This window comes from Polypterus senegalus, chromosome 1 (genome assembly GCF_016835505.1).
Source record: "Polypterus senegalus isolate Bchr_013 chromosome 1, ASM1683550v1, whole genome shotgun sequence".
Taxonomy (NCBI): Eukaryota; Metazoa; Chordata; class Cladistia; order Polypteriformes; family Polypteridae; genus Polypterus; species Polypterus senegalus.
Window position 1 is genome coordinate 1,997,504 of NC_053154.1, and position 23,797 is coordinate 2,021,300.

At 42.6% G+C, this 23,797-nt stretch overlaps 1 protein-coding gene across 1 annotated transcript in view; it reads left to right on the forward strand.

Moving 5' to 3' along the window:
* Window positions 1-23,797, forward strand: part of LOC120521162 — a 200,575-nt gene that overhangs the window by 26,886 nt on the left and 149,892 nt on the right. Inside the window, exons 2-3 of the mRNA XM_039742990.1 lie at window positions 1,374-1,701; window positions 15,726-17,424. Coding sequence (XP_039598924.1) covers window positions 1,398-1,701; window positions 15,726-17,424 — 2,003 coding nt within the window. The 5' untranslated portion in view covers window positions 1,374-1,397. The remainder of the gene's footprint in view (window positions 1-1,373; window positions 1,702-15,725; window positions 17,425-23,797) is intronic.

Below are 23,797 nucleotides of genomic sequence, written 5' to 3' on the forward strand. Positions count from 1 at the left end.
GAGTTTGTTAGTCTTGGCAACAGCAGATCCAGCTCAGTGCCAGTCACACAAGGAGTTCCTCAGGGCTCTGTCCTCGGCCCTCTTCTCTTCTGTATTTATATGCTTCCCCTTGGCCATATTATTCATAGCTATGGACTGGGTTATCATTTTATGCAGATGATACTCAACTCTACTTCAATGTTAAAAGTGGAACTTCATCAGAGCTTTCTCAGCTCACAACCTGCCTTAGTGAAATTAAAACCTGGATGGAGCAGAACTCTTTAAAATTAAATTGCAACAAAACTGAACTCCTGCAAATTGGGACTAAAATGCAACTTAATAAAATGAGCTCCTTCCCAGTCCATCTTGGTGGTGATCTCATCAGACCTGCCTCTACTGCAAAGAATCTTGGTGTCATTTTGATTCCTCCCTTTCTTATTCTGCCCACATAAATCACATTAAGAAACTTTCTTACTTTCACCTCTGTAACATATCCGTGTTCGCTCCTTCCTCTCCTTTTCTAATGCTGAGAAACTTGTCCATGCTTTTATCACCTCCATCGATTATTGTAACTCGCTGCTGGCAGGTGCCCCTTCTAATCTTATATCACAGCTCCAGCTTATTCAAAACTCAGCTGCAAGAGTCCTGACATGAACCAGCAGCAGCGAGCACATCACACCATCCTGCTCCGTCTCCACTGGCTCCCTGTGTCTTACAGAATCGAATATAAAATCCTACTAATAACCTACAAAGCCTTAAATAACCTCGGCCAAACTACATCAGTGACCTTCTCCATCACTATGTGCCTGTCTGCCCACTAAGGTCCTCTGATTCTGGCAATCTTGTTGTGCCCCACACTAATCTACACTCCATGGGTGACAGGGCCTTCAGCTGTATAGCGAGTGCCCAGACTCTGGAATGACCTACCGAAATTAATCAGGTCAGCTGACTCCATGAATTCTTTTAAAAAACAACTTAAAACTCATCTGTTCAGGAAGGCTTTTAGCTCTACTTGACTTTATTACCCTTCTCTCAGTTTACCTCCATGTCAAGATGCTCATGTAACCTGTGTGTGTGTGTGTGTGCGAGACCATCAATTATGTTGTCTGTTAGGCTTTCTCTGAATTTACTGTCTTAATCTTCTTTATTTATTTATTTGGTTTGTACAATGCCATATACTGTATACCCTGCCGTTCTTTCTTACATTCTGTAAGTGCCTTGAGCATGGGAAAGGCACTATATAAATAAAATGTATTATTATTTTTATTATTATCCCCCTCATTTGCAGTTCCTCTGTGAATAAAAAATCTAAATCCAAGGCCTGTAGCAGAAGACGCGTTGTGCTGTGTTAACTCAGTCCTTCTCTCAAGCCTTCTGTTTTTTGTTTCTTTCAGGTGTCAGAGTGGCTGTCCACCAGTATGGCCAGTACAAAACAAGGAGCTAGAGACTTCATTAATAGTAACTGGGACAAAGCTGTAGCGGGCCTTAACCACGTAGAGCTGCTATTACCAGGACTGAGAACCACAAGGGTCCTGGATGAGTATGAAATCAGCGACATTGAGTCGTGTAACGAGAGATTTGAGAAGAACAGAAAACTTTTGGGCATGATAATAAAAAAAGGCAACGCAGCCTGTGAGGTGTTTCTGAATCTACTGGATACAAAAAGAGAAGGGAGCCTTGATGGCGGATCACACGACTGGATTGACTATTTTAACTTTGATGGTAAGTTGTGTTTCATCACTTCCTCTGTTTGGTTTAAATGTGTCAGTCAGGGAATCTCACGGACATGAGAGGGCTGGTGGGTTTGAAATGGCAGGATGCCACACTCAGACGCCTACCAATTGCTTTTGTTCTTGTAGACATAAGTTTTTTAGTTTTTGTTTCTTTCTATTCATAACACAGTGTGATTTGGGGTATGACACTGGCGTAACATTCAGACAGTGGCATTTGTCAACACTGGCACCATCCAGAACATTTTCAGAAGGGAGGCCAGATGGGAGCCTGGAAAAATCTTGAGGGGTCCAAACAAAGTCAGTAGCTAAGAACTGAACGTATGCACTGGTTTAGCTGTACAAAGGCTGATGGCATTAATGGCTGTCAATAATGTGCATGTTTAGTGCCAATTTAAATAGATTATCAAGTTCAATTAAATAAAGGAATTGCTGAATTATTTAAATAATTTGTACTGTTAAAACTAATGTATATACAATTCACTATAAATACACAATATTTTTTACTTTCATTATCGTTTTTTCTTTTTAAACCTTTAACTGAGAAGGGTTTTCTTCTAACCCTAGTTTTAAAACTCATGTCTAAAATGGATGAGGAGTCAAATGTGTCAGTCAAAAATCATTAATGTTTAACAAAAAAGGCTAAAAACTAAATTAAAAAATATGACCACGCTAATATATCAGAGTCAGAAACCAAAAACACTTACTAGCCTGTCTGATGTTGATAGTAAATGGTGAGAAAAGTGACTGTCAATGTCAGAAAATAAAGTTACTTACTAATAACTTTATGAGGAACAAAACCTAACATGAAGTAATAACAGATATGCAAAAGAAAAACGGAACTTTTGTACCATGGATGGAACTGGTTGGGTCAACATGTCCCATGAAGTGCAATGTGAAAGTGGGGTATGGCACTCCAGTAAAAGTCTCCGTGTGACAGGGATTAATTGTTCAATTCATAGCTGTTATACTACATTTTTCTTTAATATTATTGTCACTGTCTCTATGCTCACTGGTATGGATTTATTCACATGTGCATGTTAAATTTGGCACACAGGGGCTCAGCAGTTAGAATTGCTAGCCAAGCATTGGATTTCCCAGAGGGGACTGGGCGGTCTCATGGTCTGGAATCCCTACAGATTTTATTTTTTCTTCAGCCGTCTGGAGTTTTTTTGTTTTTTCTGTCCCCTGGCCATTGAACCTTACTCTTATTCGATGTTAATTAATGTTGATTTATTTTGTTTTCTTATTGTGTCTTTTATTTTTCTATTCTTTATTATGTAAAGCACTTTGAGCTACTGTTTGAATGAAAATGTGCTATATAAATAAATGTTGTTGTTGTTGTTGTAGATAGCCAAAGACAACTGGAGGATTGTATAGTCAGCTTAAACACAGAATAGTGTATTTCTGTCCTCTGTCAGCACAAAATCTTCTTTCCTTATTGGGAGAATGAGAACCGGCATGTAAACACTATGATATTTCTGTATTTTGTGGAGGAGTTCAGCCCTTGTTTGGAGACAGAGAAGGCCAGCAAGTGAAGCAGACATTATTTAAAGGCTTGGACAACAGCCAGACCCTTTGAGGCTGTGTCGACAAAGTTTCAAAAAACCTCCCAGCGTGGGGACGAGAAATGGCAGCCTGTGTTGATCCAGATTCCCACCTGGATAAAGTCTGTCCATTTGCCTCCCGTCTGTAACCGCGTTAACCCCTATCTTTAAGGGAAAGCCCAGACACCCTGCGGAGGAAACCCATTTCAACCTCTTGTATTCGCGATTTCGTTCTTTCGGTCACTGCCCATAGCTCATGACCATAGGTGAGGGTAGGAACGTAGATCGGCCGATAAATTGAGAGCTTTGCCTGACGGCTCAGCTCCTTTCTCACCACGACAGACCGATGCAGAAAACCGCATCACTATGGAAGCCGCACCGATCCGCTTGTCAATCTCACCCTCCATTCTTCACTCACTCGTGAACAAGACCCCGAGATACTTGAACTCCTCCACTTGGGGCAGGATCTCTCCCCCAACCCTGAGAGGGCACTCCACCCTTTTCCGGCTGAGGACCATGGTCTCGGATTTGGAGGTGCTGATTCCCATCCCAGCCGCTTCACACTCAGCTGCGAACCAATCCAGAGAGAGCTGAAGATCACGGCCTGATGAAGCAAACAGGACAACATCATCTGCAAAAAGCAGTGACCCAATCCTGAGTCCACCAAACCAGACCCCTCAACGCCCTGGCTGCACCTAGAAATTCTGTCCATAAAAGTTATGAACAGAATCGGTGACAAAGGGCAGCCCTGGCGGAGTCCAACTCTCACTGGAAATGGGTTTGACTTACTGCCGGCAATGCGGACCAAACTCTGACACCGATCGTACAGGGACTGAACAGCCATTACCAGGGGGTCCGGTACCCCACACTCTCAGAGTACCCCCCCACAAGGTCAAACGCCTTTTCCAAGTCCACAAAACACATGTAGACTGGTTGGGCAAACTCCCATGCACCCTCCAGGACTCTGCTAAGGGTGTAGAGCTGGTCCACTGTTCCACAACCAGGACGAAAACCACACTGTTCCTCCTGAATCCGAGGTTCAACTATCCGACGGACCCTCCTCTCCAGAACCCCCGAATAGACTTTTCCAGGGAGGCTGAGGAGTGTGATCCCTCTGTAGTTGGAACACACCCTCCGGTCCCCCTTTTTAAAGAGGGGGACCACCACCCAGTCTGCCAATCCAGAGGCACTGTCCCCGATGTCCATGCGATGTTGCAGAGACGTGTCAACCAAGACAGTCCTACAACATCCAGAGCCTTGAGGAACTCCGGGCGTATCTCATCCACCCCCGGGGCCCTGCCACCAAGGAGTTTTTTGACCACCTCGGTGACCTCAGTCCCAGAGATGGGAGAGCCCACCCAGAGTCCCCAGGCTCTGCTTCCTCATGGAAGGCATGTTAGTGGGATTGAGGAGGTCTTGAAGTACTCCCCACTGACCCTAACGTCCCAGTGAGGTCAGCAGCGCACCATCCCCACCATATACGGTGTTGACACTGCACTGCTTCCCCCTCCTGAGACGCGGATGGTGGACCAGAATCTCCTCGAAGCCGTCCGAAAGTCGTTCTCCCACTCCCGAGTTTTTGCCTCAGCAACCACCAAAGCCGCATTCTGCTTGGCCTGTCGGTACCTATTAGCTGCCTCCAGAGACCCACAGGACAAAAAGGTCCTATAGGACTCCTTCTTCAGCTTGACGGCATCCCTCACCGCCGGTGTCCACCAACAGGTTCAGGGATTGCCGCCACGACAGGCACCGACCACCTTACGGCCACAGCTCCGGTCAGCCGCCTCAACAATAGAGGCACGGAACATGGCCCATTTGGACTCAATGTCCCCCACCTCCCTCGGGATGTGGTCGAAGTTCTGCCGGAGGTGGGAGTTGAAGCTACTTCTGACAGGGGACTCTGCCAGATGTTCCCAGCAGACCCTCACAACACGTTTGGGCCTACCAGGGCTGACCGGCATCTTCCCCCACCATCGAAGCCTACTCATCACCAGGTGGTGATCAGTTGACAGTTCCGCCCCTCTCTTCATCCAAGTGTCCAAAACATGTGGCCGCAAGTCCGACGACACGACCACAAAGTCAATCATCGAACTGAGGCCTAGGGTGTCCTGGTGCCAAGTGCACATATGAACACCCCTATGCTTGAACATGGTGTTCGTTATGGACAATCTGTGACAAGCACAGAAGTCCAATAACAAAACACCGCTCGGGTTCAGATCGGGGGGCCATTCCTCCCAATCACGCCCTTCCAGGTCTCACTGTCATTGCTCATGTGAGCATTGAAGTCTCCCAGCAGAACGAGGGAGTCCCCAGAAGGTACGCCCTCTAGCACCCCCTCCAGGGACTCCAAAAAGGGTGGGTACTCCAAACTGCTGTTCAGCGCATACGCACAAACAACAGTCAGGAACCGCCCCCCCACCCGAAGGCGGAGGGAGGCTACCCTCTCGTCTACCGGGGTAAACCCCAATGTACAGGCTCCAAGTTGGGGCAATAAGTATGCCCACACCTGCTTGGCACCTCTCACTGGGGGCAACTCCAGAGTGGTAGAGAGTCCAGCCCCTCTCAAGGAGATTGGTTCCAGAATCCAAGCTTTGCGTCGAGGTGAGTCTGACTAGCTGGAACCTCGCGCACTAGCTCAGACTCCTTCCTCTTCAGAGAGGTGACATTTCACATCCCAAGAGCCAGCTTCTGTAGCCGAGGATCAGACCTCCAAGGTCCTTGCCTTTGGCGACCACCCAACTCATACTGCACCCGACCTTCTTGGCCCATCCTATAGGTGGTGAACCCATGGGAAGGGGGACGTTACCTCTTTGGGCTGTGCTCAGCCGAGCCCCATGGGTGCAGACGCGCCCACCAGGCGCTCGCCATCGAGCCCCACCTCCAGGCCTGGCTCCAGAGGGGGGCCCCGGTGACCCGCGTCTGGGCAAGGGAAAATGTCGTCCAAAGTTTTCGCTCATCATTGGAGGTTTGTTGAACCGCTCTTTGTCTCATTCCTCACCTAGGACCAGTTTGCCTTGGGTGGCCCTACCAGGGGCATTAAGCCCCAGGCAACAGAGCTCCTAGGATCATTGGGTCAAGCAAACCCCTCCACCACGATAAAGGTGATGGTTCAAGGAGGGGTCATAGCTTTGTATTAGAAGGAAAATAAATTTAAGTTTGGCTTTTTGGGGAGCTATGGATCTCCTGAAAAAAAGTATTGGCACTCCCCCTCTCTTGGGGGCATCACTACTCGCAGCCTTTCCTTTCCTATTTTAGACTTAATATGGCCAGTCTGCCTCTGATTTGTGAGAAATTAGCATTAATTTTAAACTGTTTTAATCTACTTATTATATAACCTGAACCAGAGCTGCTAGAATATCACTTTTTGAATATAATTTGAGTTTAGTTGATAAAAGTGTTATTCAAAGGGTGACATTTTCTTTTTTTCCACCTTGCACTAATTTTGCCATCGTGTTACTGCAGACATGTTATATACAACTCCGCTGTATTTTGCACGTCATTCTTTGTTTAACCTTTTCATCATTTTTAATGGTTATCATCACAATTCTCTCCACAGCTCTTCACAACATAGTTTGGGTCAGTTTTTCTAACCCTCTGGCCCTCTTTTTAATCCACAGTTGCATTCAGAGCAGATTTTTAATCAAATCCCAGTACTCTTGTAGTGGTTGAGAAATGTTCAGATTCACAATGACTTTAAATGGTGACTTATTTATTTTATTACAGGGAAACACACCCAGCATCGACCCAGCACACTCACATTTAAACATAAAGACATGCATTAAAGCGTTTAAAATGAACTGGTAATAAAGTATACATTAAACAACTAAAGAAGGAAAAATTCACTTTACAGTCCACAAACAGTCCGGTTCCTCAGATGCGATGACAATGAAAATGAATTGAGATGCCAAGTGAACAGTTTCTTGAATTTTATGAAAGTCTGGTCCTACCGTGTTCCAGTGGTTGAATGAAGATTTGTAGAAGTTCGAAGTGCTCCCTGGACAAAAACATTTAGCATCCCAGATGAAATCACATGAACAAGCAGACACAAGTCAATCATATAAATCCAGAAAGAAACTGCAATCCAATACGTAATTTGTAATCCAGAGGTGGAGTGAAGCATAGAAACACAAAAGATGGACAATCAACCTTTTTTGCCAGCTGCTTCTGCCACATTTTTAAAGCCTGCTCCATACCTCATTTCCTCCAGAAAGCCCAGTGGCAATACCCAAAGCTGACTGATGAAGTACTACCAGGGCTGCTGACATTTGTAGTTAATTTAAGAAGCGCTTCTCCATCCCCAACCCCAAGGCCATTTTCTCCAGCCAAACCAAAATTTGAGGTTGGAAATGTTGACAGTGTTCAATTTCTAGGTTCCTACCAATCCCCAGTCTGTTCAGAATTGGTCACGGGAACTTTCTACTGTACAATGGTGGTGTGGTTGACCCATTTAGGAGTCAGTTTATCAGTTTACTTGTCGGAGGCTTTGTAAAAGGAATGTGTCCTTCTCACCAACTGAGAACTGGGCAGGCTTGTATTTTAGTTGTATGACTGAGATTGTCTGGACTGGGATGCCATCATCCTCTCCTTCACTTGGTGTGCAATGAGGAGAACGGTCTGGTGCTGGTCATGCATAGCTGTGTCTGGTTTGGGTGATTTGTGCCCTTTCTAGCAGAACAGTAAGCTGTCTGCCTAAAGCTAACAATGCAGGGACTCACCAGTAACCTCATACACCACTGTGTTCAATTCAAACTGCGTTCATGTAGCCATTCAGTGCACTCCTGATGATAGTCTCATACAAGGGTGCAACCATGGGCTTCAATCGTGGTCAATCAACTACAGTCTCGCCTAACACATCACTATGTAAGAAACCCAGTCTTGCTTCCTCACTGGTCATAGTTCAGAAATGGCCTTAACACATGTTATAAAAAACAACTACAACACCACAATTTATGTCTTGAATAGCCCACAATCACACAAGAAGTGCTGCAATGGGCTTTAACAGGCCCTGTTTTTAGACAGCCCCCTAGCCTTGACTCCCTAAGAACACAAGGAAAAACTCCTGAAAAAAACAAGAAACATTGGGAAAGCCATTCATAGAGAGACCCCCTTCCAGGTAGTTTGTATGTAATAGGAGTCAGAAAATGGGATAAATACAACAACACAGAACAAAGTAATCCTCTTCACATTGCTACATGGCTAGATTTATTCAAAGTCCTGGAGACCTCGGCCATCAAGCTACCTTCCCCGTTTTGGCCATTCCACAGCTGCCCAGTTTGATATCCTCTGATGAAGTAAATTTTACACTTTAATGAATTATGCCACATTCTACAAATTTTCTTTGACATTAGCGTGTCATTTAAAGCACTCAGTACAAAACTAAATACAAAGATGTTGTATCGTGTTAACCATTATGAATATAGCGAGAAGTCAAGCAAAATGACCGCTTTTATTGGCTAACTAGAATGATTACAATATGGAAGTCTGAGGCAACTCAGGCCCCTTCTTCAGGCAAGCATGGAATACAGAAACTGGAGTTTACTGTGTTTATATGGACACGGCATTGGAAAACCTTTAAGTGAGACATCTTAAATGTAAAAAATTAATAGACCACTGCAGGCTAAGATTCATTTGGCAAGAGAGGAGAACAACGTCTAGTTGAGATCTTCTGATAAGAGGACTGTCCAACAAAGTCTTTTGAAGTTTCTGATGAGTTTTTCCATACAATGTGGGTCTGTAGTCAGGTTGTCTGTGTCAGTGCGAGAGACGCACACAATCCTCATATTAGGCCATAAAACTCTCGTCTCTAACTACACCCTGTTGTAATGTGTTCAATTCTAACATGAGTTTCACTTCCCATTCTCTTCTATCTTGTTGTGTTCTGAAGTCTAAAGTCCCTCTCACAGTGTCCATGGCTGTTGAAGTGGGCTGCTACAGGAACATCTGTGTTGCCAGGCTTGATGTGGTACCTGTGGAAATTCAACCTCTGGTGGAGTGTTTGTACAGTTTCTTGCACACAGAGTGCAGTGTCAGGACATTTCATGCAGAGAATTAGGTAGATCACATTAGATGATCTGCAGGAAAATGACCCCTTTATGAGATGTTCAAGTTGGCAGTGTGGTATAACTACACAGTCTGTATTATAAATATGAGCACACGTTTTACACGTTTTCTATGGGCTGTCGGTTTGCACCTCACTATGCAAACTTAATTATTGCAAATTGGAGGAAGATTTTATGTCAACGTGCATCTTAAAACCAATGTTGTACCTCTGTTACATAGATGACATCTTCATTATCTGGACTGCCAGTGGCAAGGACCTCCTCCATTTTTATAATGAATTTAATTCTTTCCACCCCAACAAAAAGCTGAAACTGAATTACTCAAAAACAGAAGTCAGCTTCCTTGACACCACCGTTCAACTGAAAGATAACACCCTTGTAATTTCTGTTTTTCACAAACCAACAGACAGACGGACCTACCTGAGAAGTGACAGCTTCCACCCCAAGCATATAAGGCACTCCATTATTTTCAACCAAGCAGTATGTTACAACCGTATTTGCTCAGACCCGACAGACCGGGATAAACAACTGCAGGAGCTTAGACAAGATTTCATCAGACAAGGTTATATCCCCAAAACAACAGACACTCAAATAAGAAGAGCTACTGCCACACCCAGAGACCACCTTCTGGAAAATAAAAACAAAGACAACAAGAACTGCATCCCCCTTGATGTCACTCATAACCCACATCTTGAAGCACTTCAAAAAATTATAAAAGAACTTCAGCCAATGCTACACAACAACCAAACACTGAAAAATTGACTTCTAGAACCTCCTGTCCTGGCATACAGACAACAGCCAAACCTACAGCAACTAATTGTCCAAAGCATCCTAAGTGAACCAACAGAAAATGGCACATCTCCCTGCCTACAGAAAAGATTTATAATACAGGCCATGTAATTATACCACACTGCCGAATAGATCATCTGTGTGGGAGAAACTGGAGAAACACTCCGCCAGAGAATGAACTTACACAGGTGCCACATCAAGCATGGTGACAGAGATGTTCCTGTAGCAGCCCACTTCAACAGCCATGGACACTGTGAGAGGGACTTTAAAGTCAATGTGCTTATGGGGCAACTTCAGAACACAGCAAGAGTGAAAAGAATGGGAAGTCAAACTCCTGCTAAAATTGAACACATTACAACATGGTCTGAATAGAGACAAGAGTTTTATGGCCAGGTATGAGGATTGTGTGCATCTCTCAGACTGACACAGACAACCTGACTACAGACCCACATGGTATGGAAAAACTCATCAGAAACTTCAAAAGACTTTGGTGGACAGTCATCTAGTATTTTACTCTGCTTTGTTGTTCTTTATTCTATTTAATGCTTTGTTATTTGTTTCATTGTTCTATTCAGGAAAACATTTGTATCCGATGTTACATATACCCTGCTGTTTTTTCTAAGACTCTGTAATGTGCCTTGAGCATTGGAAAGGCGCTATATAAATAAAATGTATTATTATTATTAATATCTAATCCATGGATCTTGACCATACAATGTTCTTCTCTCTTGCTAAATGAATCTTAGCCTGCAGTAGTCTATTCATTTTGTACATCTAATATGTCTCACTTAACACTAGAATTACCAGAGCCTGTCTATAAAAACTCAATAAATTCCGTCCCATTTTTAAACTGCAAAACTTAAATCCCTTCACACCTTAAAAATGTTAGGAAATTTTGTTTTCTAAATGTGCTGATAAAGAGAAGCTGAAGGCAGCCAACAGTATTCCATCCCCCACCAATTTAGGTATTCATGCACCCTTTCTCTCAGCTCATGCCTTGATTGAGTATCTGGTAAGGGAGAAGTGGAGTTTTCAGGTAGTGAAATGGTGATGCTGATGTTTGAATTTATAAAACGCATTTCAAATGTCTGTTCCATATTGTAGCAGTAATCTGTGTCAACACATTGTTAAAAACAAACACGTTTTTATATTCTAGTAGTAGATGACAAAATGTAGGCATAAACTGTATAATGTATGAAGCCTGAAGTCCAAATAGCAAAGAAACATTTTCACAAAAATAACACAACCGCGCTTTTATTCAAAACTAATAGCTGCAGAAACAAACTGTAAAACATTTACATTGACACCAGTTTACTGTAACTGCCTCCGTGGTTCAGTAGACTCAGCTGTCCCGCAGTCTCATGGATAATCAAAAGGTCACAGTTCGATCTTCATCTAAGCCTCCGTTTTGAGAAGTAAACTGCTCTTAGTCAATACTGTTTTCAAAAATAAAAACATACATTTGATTTTCAGTCTGTAACAACCGGTGCAATTTATGATCCTTGTAAAGGTTAGCTGTTTTTTTTTTTAATTCACATTTTTTATTCTCTCAGTCGCATTCAGAATCAATCCATACAACCCCATCTGACATGGCTGTTTTCACACATAATAACATTTGTATAGCTCTGCAGTGTATTAACGATGCATACTGTAACACACCGTAGTAGGTACAGGGGGACACACAAAGGGTCAAGGGAGAAGGTGCTGAGAGATCTCATGGATGGCACTTGCTTTTCTGTACTTTTATTGAGTGTTCCTGCCAGTCCCTGCATGTTGCTGTATGCTGTTTCAAATTTGTACTCCAGGACATGCAGAGGAAAGAATGGTAAAGACCAGTAATTAACGGGCGCTATATGCAATCATCAGACACAAATCTGCCAATGCTAACATCAAACACAGGAACATATATTGGTGTAAGTAGAGTAGCAACAAAAGGGCAGTTTTCCATCTCTCTTTTCCTGTAAGAAGCAATGTACACACTTCTCTCTATGCTGTGGTTAGTCTTTGTATGCATTGTGGTACACTGCAGAGCTATAGCGTAGCCTTTTATGTGCAAAACAGCACGTGTCAGATGGGGTTGTATGGATTGATTCTGAGTGACATCTTATTACTGAGAGAATAAAAATGTGAATTAAAAATCAGCTCAAGCCTTTACAAGGATAATAAATTGCACCGGTTGTTACAGACTGAAATCAAATGTATGCTTTATTTTAAAACAGTAAGACTAAGAGCAGTTGTGTCTCAAAACGGAGGGTCCTTTTCGTGACCTCTCTTCTCTTAGTCTTAAATCTGCACTCTGGGCATGATTCCTACCTCACTGACTTCTCACCATGGCAGGCAGTTACAATATACTGGTGGCAATACATCGCATGTTTAGTGTATGGCTCCTTTCAGTTTCTGCAGTAATATTTCTGGTAGGTTGCAACTTCACTCCGTCTCTTTGTCTCTAACCTCCATCTGCTTCATACTTCCCCAACGGCTGCTTCTCTTTTTTATGGATTCCTTATTCTGTTTATACTGAAAACAATTCACTGGGATGGCTAATGTCTGTGTTTTCTTCAGCTTCTGTTCACAAGTCTTCAGCTTGCCCTTTTTTTACTGCCCACATCTCATCCAGCTTCGGATCGCCACTTGTTCTTTATAGGAATGATTCTCTGGGACTGCACTGCTTCTTTATGTTCTCCCTCTGATTTCACGTCTCCGAACACTACATCGAAATCAGTACTCAATGCCCACGTCCACCTCTCACAACACGCCAACTCGTTTTTTTTTTCAATCTTCTTCTTTTTTCTCTTATCTGTTGCCACTCCTCTTCCATTTCTTTTTAGTGCTTCCTTCTTATTGTGTTTTTATTAGTGGGTGGCGTCAGACCTATCAGAGTGCAACTTACTTTTTACCCAAATCCCCCAGCATCACATAAGCAAGAACTTCAGAGGAATGGATTTATTGTATGAGAGGAATAAAAAACATAACAATAATCTTAGAGATCGTAATGTAATTCTAGTCTGAAGATACATGGAAGGAAAAGTGTATGATCAAGTGTGGATAAACTGTAATGCATGCTCAGCCTGTTGTGTTATACCACTAAGTAACTAGCACTGAGCAAACTGTATTTCTGCTCCATCTTTGCTATTAGAGGCCAGCGTGGTCCGATCTTCTGGCCACAGATCAACTATAGTTCCATTTCTGGATGTGTCTGTAGGATTTTCAGTTAGCACTTGCAGAAATCAGGACCTTAGCCCCCTCTGTGATAGTCACATGAAGTGACACACAGATAAACATCTGAAGAGTGGAGTTTTGAACAACTTGTATGTGTATGTGAAATCAAAGAGAGGGGGTCTGTCCCTCTTGGGGTTTTCTGCAAGTCTTCCATGTATTCTAAATAAAACATTTACCATTGATGAGGGGCTATTTTATGTGTGATGGAGAAGAAGGTCAGGGGCTTGCTGTGATTATTTGTGTATATCTGGGACTAAAAGATCAGGAGCTGGGTGCCAGTGATCATGAGCTTAAGATCCTAAAGACCCCCACTTTCTAACACCATTGTCCATTTCTAAACCTGTCGTATTTATATCAGCTGGAGCAGCTGTGCCTTTTATGTGTTATTAATGAGTTACAGTAGCTGCAAATTAATAATTTTGGTTCTTTACAATAATAATCTGGAGATACTTTTTGTTCAATCAATTTAGTCTTACTGTATATACAATTACATAATTGATTTCTACTTCTATTTATTTCAATAGAAGTAACTTTTTTTGTACTTCTCTGGAGCAGCAGAAGGGCGCAGCTGTGTGAGTTGCTTGTGTACGCACGCTCCCTCCATGTAGTCTGACTGACTTGCATTGGGCATCCGAGGGGCTGTCAGATGAGTAAAACAGGAAAATCTACAAAGTATTCAAGCTCAAGTAACCAATCTCAAGTTACATTTGAAACAGCAAACTAATTCATAGAAATTTCACAGAACGTTTCTCCATTTTAAGATTTTAAGATGAATGAGTTTATAAATTTGCCAGTGTTTTTCAATGGAAAATTTGGAAACAGCAAAACAAGAGCAATCCGTCTGACATAATTCAACAAAAGTTGAACTGTATGGATACATTTCTTTGAAGAGCAAAGTGTGCCACATTTCAACTAAATTGGTCAATGTGGGGCTGAGCTGTTTTATGTGGACAGACAGACAGACAGACAGACAGACAGACAGATAGACATTGGCTATTGCAATAGGTGCTTCATGCATTAGTCCTCATTCTTTCTAAACCACCACACTGGATACGACTTTAGTGAAGAATATAAATGTCTCTCAATCCACCTGGAGTTTGTTCTTTGTGCATTTTTCCATGATTCTCCCATAGTTCAAACAAGTGCACTCCAGTCAACTGTCCATTTTAAATTACCTCATAAACTCTGTGTTTGGGCCTCAGTTTGTGTGGCTGTGATGATGTGGGTTTTGCTGCCTGCTCCCATCCGCTGTTCGGGAGCCCTTGAACCCTATACCATCAGTAATGCTACCGATGAGCTAGACAGTGAGGCAACAACAAAGCAAGGGGATGATGTACAAAGTGCAATGTGCTTTTATTTAAAACAATAAAACAAAACAGTGTTTAAATAAATAGTGCAGTGATTCAAAAGTTTAAAAAATCTTCATTAAATAAATAATCCATAAAACAGAAGTGAAAAACGTGGAGGTTAAAATCCATTAGAAAAAACAACCTTTAAAACAACGAGGTTAAATCCATGCTGGAAGCTGTCCTTTAAAAATCCGGTGCATCCTGTTTGTACTACTGGCGGCCCCCTACTTCTCCCGTCTGGACTTCTCAATAGGGGAGTCGCCCCTACATGCAGCTGACCTTCTCAATGTCTATTTCTGCTGTCACGATTGCCTCACTGATCCTTGGCTCCAGTCGGCTCCTTCGGACAGCGACTTGGGAATTCCGCCGCGACCAAGGCTCTCATGCTGGGGACACCACGTCCCAAATCCCGACTCCCGCTGCCTTCTGTGGCCTTAAGCGGAGAGTCACCCACCTTCCGGTCATTCCTGTCCTCCAAAGCAAACTCTGCGGGAGCGACCACAACTACTACTTCTTCCAGGTGTCGGCCAAACACCCAGGCTGCCTGCTCAGTTGCTGCGAGCCTAACTCTCGCTCGCTCTCCTGCACCAACTTGCTTGCTCGCTTCCTGCTTACTTCTGCAACCTCTGCTTCTCTTCTTTTCTCTTTCCTTTTTTTCTTCCCCCTTTCTATCCGACTCGCGTTTCTATATATGCCGAGAGGACATAGCAGCTGCAGCACATTAGCAATCTCAGGAACAATCGCAGATGTGGGCAGTCTCTCACCTGTGCACTTATGTGAGAAACGGCCACACCGCAGAACGCCCCGAGATCCGCTACTGCCACCACGTCCCCTCGCCATGCCGCAAGCGCGGTGATTACTTATTTAAAAAAACTGGCCTTTGCAGAGAGAGCTGTGGACCCATAACACCACAGTGGCCTTTGATTCAGAACGAGGTCCTTGAATGCCCTTTAGGTAGCCTGGATAGCCTCAAAGATGAAGCCATTGTGAAACGAGGCTTGTCATGTATCGTCCCTAATAGTTAAACTAGTTTTGATGTTTTTTTATTTTTAGGTTCAGGACCTTACAGAGCACAACTTAAGTTAGAAGCGAGAGAAATTATGGAATCAAAATGGAAAAACAGCAGAGTACTACTGGCCAAATACGTGAAGGAGCTTCAGTTTAAATACACACCACTTGTTCTGGTGAATGACGTGTCTGACGTTTACCCTGAAAACAAATACAAAAAGTCACGTAAAAAGAAAAGTAAAAGGTACATTCCTAAAGAAGACAAGCCAATTAACATTAAGGACCTGCTGACCATGAAAGAAAAGAAGATCCTACTGGTGGGGAAGCCTGGAATTGGGAAAACCTTCTGTGTCCTCCAGTTACTGAATCTGTGGGCTGAGAGCAACGATGACGATGCACTCTATGTCTTTTATTTCGATGCAGAAAGAGTGCACCAATTTAGAGACTCTGCAGATCTGAGGTCCTTACTGTTCTGTTACTGTAAACCAAAGAGAACAATTGAAGATGATCTTTTAAGAGATATTGAGAATGGAAACGCCAATGTGCTCATCATATTTGATAGTATTGATGAAATACAGCAGACATCCCAGGATGAGAAGATTGAAAGAGTTATTGATAGAATATTAAAAAAATCTGATTTGAAAAAAGCAAAGATCATTATTACTGGTCGACCTTCTGTAGAAGACCATGAGCTACCAGACTGGGCAGACTATAGAGTGGAAGTTCGTGGATTTGGTGAAAAATCAATTTCTGAATATTACAAGAGTACACTTGAAGGCCAACCCATATGTGAGGAAGTTGTGATGTTGTATGAGAAGAACATCAACGTCTTCAGTCTCTGTCATGTCCCGCAGTACGCATTCATAGTCGTGTGCTACATGTTGAGTGAAGGCTGCATGAAGTCACAACAGAAAATCTCCTCTGTAAACACTCCAAGTACGGTCACTGAGCTCTATGTGCACATATTCCGTCATTGTGTCGGTCAGCACATGTTAAAGAGGCCACATTTTAAGAAGGCAAAGATTGATAAGTACACTGCAGACAATAAAGAGGAGATAATGATACTAGCCAAAAAAGCTTTCAATGCCATTTTGAGTAAAAGTGTCAATCTAATTGATCGTCATCTGGAAGAAACTCCTTGTCAATCCATCAAACGTTGTTTCTTAGGTTCCACCAGCATTGACGAGACGCTTACCTCCAAAGAAACCTGCTTTGCCTTTCTCCATAACACAATGCAGGAGTTTTTTGCTGCTGTTTGGATTTTGGAAAATAAAAATGACATCAGCGACATATTTCAGTGCAGTCTGACCGCGGGTGAAAGTCACCTGAAGTATGTTATTTATTTCCTATGTGGACTTTTTGCCAAAAAGAATTCCAAATTAATGTCAAATTTATTTCAGGAAAACCCCCCAAAAGCCATCTCAGAGTCTGCAATCCACAACGTAATCGAGCTCATTCAGTCATCTGAAGAGGACATTGGAGGAGAGGAACGGATTTTGTTTGCTTGCCAGTGTTTATATGAGGCCCAGTCAACTAAGGCGTGTGCTCAGGTTTTGGAGGCCATCGATTTTGAGTTCTGTCTGGAGGACGAGCACATTGACCCGTACCAGAGCCGTGCAGTGACCTACGTAGTGAACGAAGCAATCAAGGAGACGTATTCAGATTTGGAAATGCAGGACCTCCGGCTCTTCAGTCTTGGCTACAAACTGCTACTGGAGTGTACAGAAAGTTACAGAGCATGGGGGTAAGTTTGTCTGATTGAAATTCATGTGTAGTCTGAAGTATTTATAGATGGAGATAGCAGCCACGAGTATCATCAAAAACTGGACAAACGTCTGAGTCAGGGAAAATGTGAATTCAATGTACTTATTCTTGAAAGAATGTCACGTTAGATGTTTAAATGATATTTATATTTACAGGCCAGTGCACAGCATGCTGTTACAAATGCAGACGGTTAAAACACACCAGACGATTACATGCAGTAATTATTCTTACATAATGTGGTTTAACTAGAGGAGGAGGTGGCTGGCATGTGTTGTAATAAAGAATTGGTGGATCTTGTCCAGATGTTCTTTAGGGAGAAATCATACACCTCCAAAGAGGCACAAGAGGAGATTAGAGAGATAAAAATAGGTGGGTCACAAGCAGACATGAATGCAAGGCAAGAGGTGTATGCTGTTTGGGGGCATCAGGACCTGGTGCAGCTGGACAGTGGTTCTGATAACTCTGAGGTAAGGATGAAGAGCTAGGGGAGGACCCATTCATTAGGAGGATTGAAATGTAGTTGTTTTCCAGAGACAGAGAGCATCATACAGTGTATTGCCTTCTGGGTGCACATATTTGAGACCTCCCTTGAAGGGTTTATAAGCCTTTGCCAAAGCCAAGTAGGTTAGTGGAGGATTGGGGAGCAGGGAGTGAAGGACAGGCCATGTTTACAATTTCACATAATGGGACAAGCAGTAGTGTAGTATCAAATTCACATAAGTTCCATAGTAGTGTAAATAACAAATTAAAATTGCTAATTTAATGCCAGGAGTATCTAGATATATATAATACAAAGTCGACTCACTCATCAAGAAAACCCTCTTTCCTGATTAATTTAAAAGCTGAAGTTCAGTAGGATGGTTCATCTAAGGCAGTAGGTATCTGCTAAGATAGGACTGCTAAGGTTCACTGAAGCTGAAGTCACTTGTGGTTACTTAACAATTGAGATGTGTTATGAATACAGGAGGAGTTAGAGTTCCTCATTCCCAAGACAATAAGCTGTGACTGACGACACTAGTGCAGCTCAGAAGGGTGTGGGTGGCACTGTACACAGAGCTGGCAACCCCATCACTCATCATAGGTGAGTCCAATACACATGCTTAACACCAAGGGATACCCCGCTCCACCCCCCTTGATTTATTATACCCTTAACCCATGCATGGAAAAGTCTTGTACTCGTGGAAACATCACTGTCAAAATTGCAATGTAAGGGCACAATATTTACTTCCTCAACTAGGGTACCAAAAATGCTAGTGCCTACACTGACTGTACATATAGTTCACAATATTATTTTTATTCTATAAGGTGCTATATGTGACTGAATTAATTCTTCATAGTACATACACCCTTTTTTTGTCTCATACACAATATCTTTAAAGGCCTACACTGCGTACTGAAATTAATACATTCTCTGTTGTAATAATAGTTAATGAACTTGATTCACTTTGCCAGTGATCTCTTGCTCAGATCACAACAGTACATAAAATGTATCTTTATATTTTGTCTCATGCACTACATACAAACATTCATTGACTTGAGTGTAACGAACTTATAACAGCTAAATGTTGTGAATTTGTGTGTTTCATGCTGTACATTTCCTGACAAACAGCATTTAGATGTGAACATTACTCGCACTTCTCAAAATCTCATGACACATCTCCACATGAAACAAAAAAATCTGTTCATTGGTATTTTACAGAAATGTTCTATTAAACAAAGATTTACAGTATATTCCATTGTTTTGTACTTCTCAAAAAGTCTGATTCCTGACCTCCTGACTCAAGGATTTGTGTGTGTAGGGGGGCATTTCTGTAAGGCATGCATACATTTTAGTATATAATACAATTTTACAAACATTTAACTCACTGTAAACATCATTGCTTTTTGTAATAAGTTGAACTTAAACGTGATTCAGTTTTACTTTATTGTTGGGCTATGGCAAAGACCAAAAAAAAAGCTTGAGCACGCAATTAATGAAAAACATGAAATGTAATTCTTAAGTGAACGATGTAAATAAGTAAAAATCGTTAACATGTAGTAAGAATTATTATCCTGACTCCATCCATTTTCTAAATCTGCTTTATCCTGAGCAGAGTTGCTGGAAAGCTGAAGCTTATACCAGCAAGCATAGGGTTCAATTCTTTCAAGGCAGGTGAACATCTATACTCAAAATTCCCATTAGTACTACTGGTAATCCATTTTAGTTCAAAAGTTGTACAATTTCCTGTAAAAATTGTGTTTTGCATTGATCAATAACAAAAGCCAAAGTCAGTTACTGGGAAAAGCAGGAATTGATCTACAGCAGGAGTGTTTTATTCCTGGACAATTGTATGTGGCAACCGTAGGTACGGGAACGCGATTCCTACACTTCACAACCAGCAAAGGAAATGGACGATATTTGAAGGCTAAAATAGCATTACCATATTTGGTCCTCGGTCCCTCTTGTCCACTATGCACGCCCTTAAATAACTGGCCAAACTTCACACAGAAAAGAAAATGGGACTGATAAATATATTGAAATTTGAGGTTTAAATTTTGTGTGGGATTGCCGGCCATGTATCCTGGCCAACAACCCCAAACCGCCAGATGGAGCCATCCCTGTAACATGGAAGGGCCCCGAATTCCAGCAGGGCATCATGGAACTTGGAGTTTTCCACCACAGACTTGCTGGATACCATGGGGGCCACCGGAGGATGCTGCAGGGAGGCCCAGGGACTTATTCTTTCCCTATAGCCCGAAAGTATTTCACAATCGCGGAAACGGAAGAAATGATATACTTCCAGGCTGAAGAAAAAGAGAAGATTACCCGACCCGGAAGTGTTGGATAATCACATGGACTGAGGGCTCAGAAACACTTCCGGGTCGAGGAGTATAAAGGACTGTGGGAGATCCCAGACAGACGAGCTGAGTTGGGAGGCAGGTTGGCTAAGCGTCTGGGAGTTTGGAGGATTGTTTATTGTTTATTGAGAATTGTGGAGAGGAGCGTGCTTTGTGCACATTATTATTATAATTAATTATTTGGACTTTTATCTGGTATCTGACGTGTGGTCTGAGGGTACAAGGGAGCAAGAAAGCCCTAATCTGTCACAATTTACTTGCCCGGTGCCTAAGTGCTCATTAGTGATCTCCTTCCCCAGACGCCCTCCACAGCGGCCAAATCCTAACTCCCGGTTTGACACAGAAAAAAAACTATGACATAGAGAAAATAAAAAGAAAGATTTCACGTAGTACACAATTAAGGAGAAAAATCCTACAGTTCAGTTCCTACCGAAAATGGCACGAGGATCCACAACAGTCCTCTGGCGAAATGGCTCCTCTGCTGACTATCACACAGAATCGCACTCAGGAATCCGACTCACCAGATGGGAGCACCCAGAGAACACCAGTACCTGGCCTCTTCTCGGGGATTCATCACCTGAATATTTCTTTAGGGTGGCCACCCACAAATAGCAGATGTTCCTAGGTGAAGTAAGATTCTGAATGATTCTTAGATAGTCACCTCCTTGCCTTCAGCTTTTTCCTTTCTTTCTTTCTTCCTCCTCCTAGATCCGCCATTCCCCTTAAAAAGAAAGAGTTTCCCACCGAAACATCCTTTCCCCTCTCAGTCATTATGGAAACCTGACGCCGGCAACAGGCAGCTGGAATATTTACCGGGCGGGATCCTCCCAGACTGGAACATCATCAAAGGAGCCTGAAGGGCTATTTACAAACACCCTCTTAGCCAACATTATAAAGTGAAGGACAGTCCAGCAGGCCAATTCGACAGTCAAGTTATGTAGCCTTGCTACAATGTATGAGTCAGGAGCTCCAGTGAAGTACAGTAAAAATATTAGCCTTTGCAAAAATAATGTTTACAGAAAAGTACTTACATTGTACCTCTGATACATCTGATTAGCCGACCATAACTGAGGCCTATTAGCTTAGAATATTTCCCAGGCAAACCTAGATAACCAGCTAGTTAAAAATAAAATAAGACAGCTGAAATTCTGTGTAGCTGCACATAACTTAGATATAATAGGAATAACAGAAACCTGGATAAATGATAGACATATGAGCTAGTAGAACATAGAGAGGTACACATTGTTTAGGAAAGACAAGCTAAACAGAAACATTGTGGGAGTCGCCATTTATGTGACACAGAATTTAAATGTAAGGCTTCATCACTTATATAATGAGCCACATCTTAATGAGGACGTCTGAATTCATCTAGACAGCATTAGGAACAGATGCAAACAGTAATTTCAGTTTATATCTTTTTAATAATGTAAAGAAACGGGGCTAATGTAGTCATGGGTGTCTTTCACACTAGAATTACCAGAGCCTACGAAAAAACATGTAAACCTGGCCTACCTTAAATCCCTTTGCACCTCTCCATCAGCATCTTTTGTCTTGTAAATGTGTCGATAAGCAGCAAACAGCCTGCTATCCCATCCCCCCACCACTGCAGAAGTTCTCCCAGTTCACGCCTTGATTATCTGTGAGTGAGCTACCTAGAATTATATAGAGTAAATAATTTCATGTGTGTTCCATGTCTACAACAATCTATGTAAACACATCATTAAAACAGAAACATTTTTCTTGTTTTAGTAATAAATAGCAAAGAAGGAGTAGAAGAAGAGGGGGGAGACGTGTCCAGAGGCAGGAGGAGAGGAGGAAAATAAAGAGAGTGGAACTGAGGGTAGGAAGTTTGAATGTTGGCAGTATGACTGGTAAGGGGAGAGAGTTAGCGGATATGATGGAGAGAAGGAAGGTTGATGTATTGTGTGTGCAAGAGACTAAATGGAAGGGGAGTAAGGCCAGGTGGGTTAGAGGTGGATTCAAATTGTTCTATCATGGTGTGGATAGGAGGAGAAATGGAGTAGGAGTTTTTCTGAAGGAACAGTGCATCAAGAGTGTTTTGGAGATGAAGAGTGTCAGACAGAGTAATGATTATGAAACTGAAAATTGGAGGTGTGATGATGAATGTTGTTAGTGCAAATGCCCTGCAAGTTGGGGGTGTAATGGGTGAGAGAGAAGATTTTTGGAGTGAGTTGGATGAAGTGATGAACAGTGTACCCAAGGGACAGAAAGTGGTGATTGGAGCGGATTTCAATAGACATTTAGGTGAAGAGAACAGTGGAGACGAGGAGTTGATGGGTAGGTATGGTGTCAGGGAGAGGAATGAAGAAGGTTGGAGGATAGTGGATTTTGCCAAAAGGATGGACATAGCTGTGGTGAATATGTATTTTAAGAAGAAGGAGGAACATACGGTGACGTACAAGAGTGTGAATGAAGATGCACACAGGTAGATTACATCCAATGCAGAAGAGTCAATCTGAAGGAGATTAAAGACTGCAAAGTGGTGGCAGGGGAAAGTGTAGTTAAGCAGCATAGGATGGTGGTCTGTAGGATGACGTTGGAGATCAAGAAGAGGAAGAGAGTGAGGGCAGAGCCAAGGATCAAATGGTGGAATTTGAAAAAGGAAGACTGCAAGGTTGAGTTTAGGGAAGAGGTGAGACAGGCACTGGGTGGCAGTGAAGAATTACCAGACAGTTGGGAAACTACAGCAGATGTAGTAAGTGACAGCATGAAGGGTGCTTGGCGTGACATCTGGATAGAGGAAGGAGGAAAAGGAAACCTGGTGGTGGAATGGGGAAGTACAGGAGAGTATACAGAGGAAGAGGATGGCAAAGAACAAGTGAGATAGTCAGAGAGATGCAGAAAGTAGACAAGAGTACAAGGAGATAAGGCGCAAGGTGAAGAGAGAGATGGTGAAGGCTAAAGAAAAGGCGTATGATGAGTTGTATGGGAGGTTGGACACTAAGGAGGGGGAAAAGGACCTGTACTGATTGGCTAGACAGAGGGACTGAGCTGGGAAAGGTATGGGTAATAAAGGATAAAGATGGAAACGTACTCACAAGCAAGGAGAGTGTGTTGAGCAGATGGAAAGAGTACTTTGAGAGGCTGATGAATTAAGAGAACGAGAGAGAGAAGAGGTTGGATGATGTGGAGATAGTGAATCAGGAAGTGCAACGGATTAGCAAGGAGGAAGTAAGGACAGCGATGAAGAGGATGAAGAATTGAAAAGCTGTTGGTCCAGATGACATACCTGTGGAAACATGGAGGTGTTTAGGAGAGATGGCAGTGGAGTTTTTAACCAGATTGATAATGGAATCTTGGAAAGTGAGAGGATGATGAGGAGTGGAGAAGAAGTGTACTGGTGGGCCGATATTTAAGAATAAAGGGGATGTGCAGGACTGCAGTAACTACAGGGGAATAAAATTGATGAGCCACAGCATGAAGTTATGGGAAAGAGTAGTGGAAGCTCAGTTAAGAAGTGAGGTGATGATTAGTGAGCAGCAGGATGGTTTCAT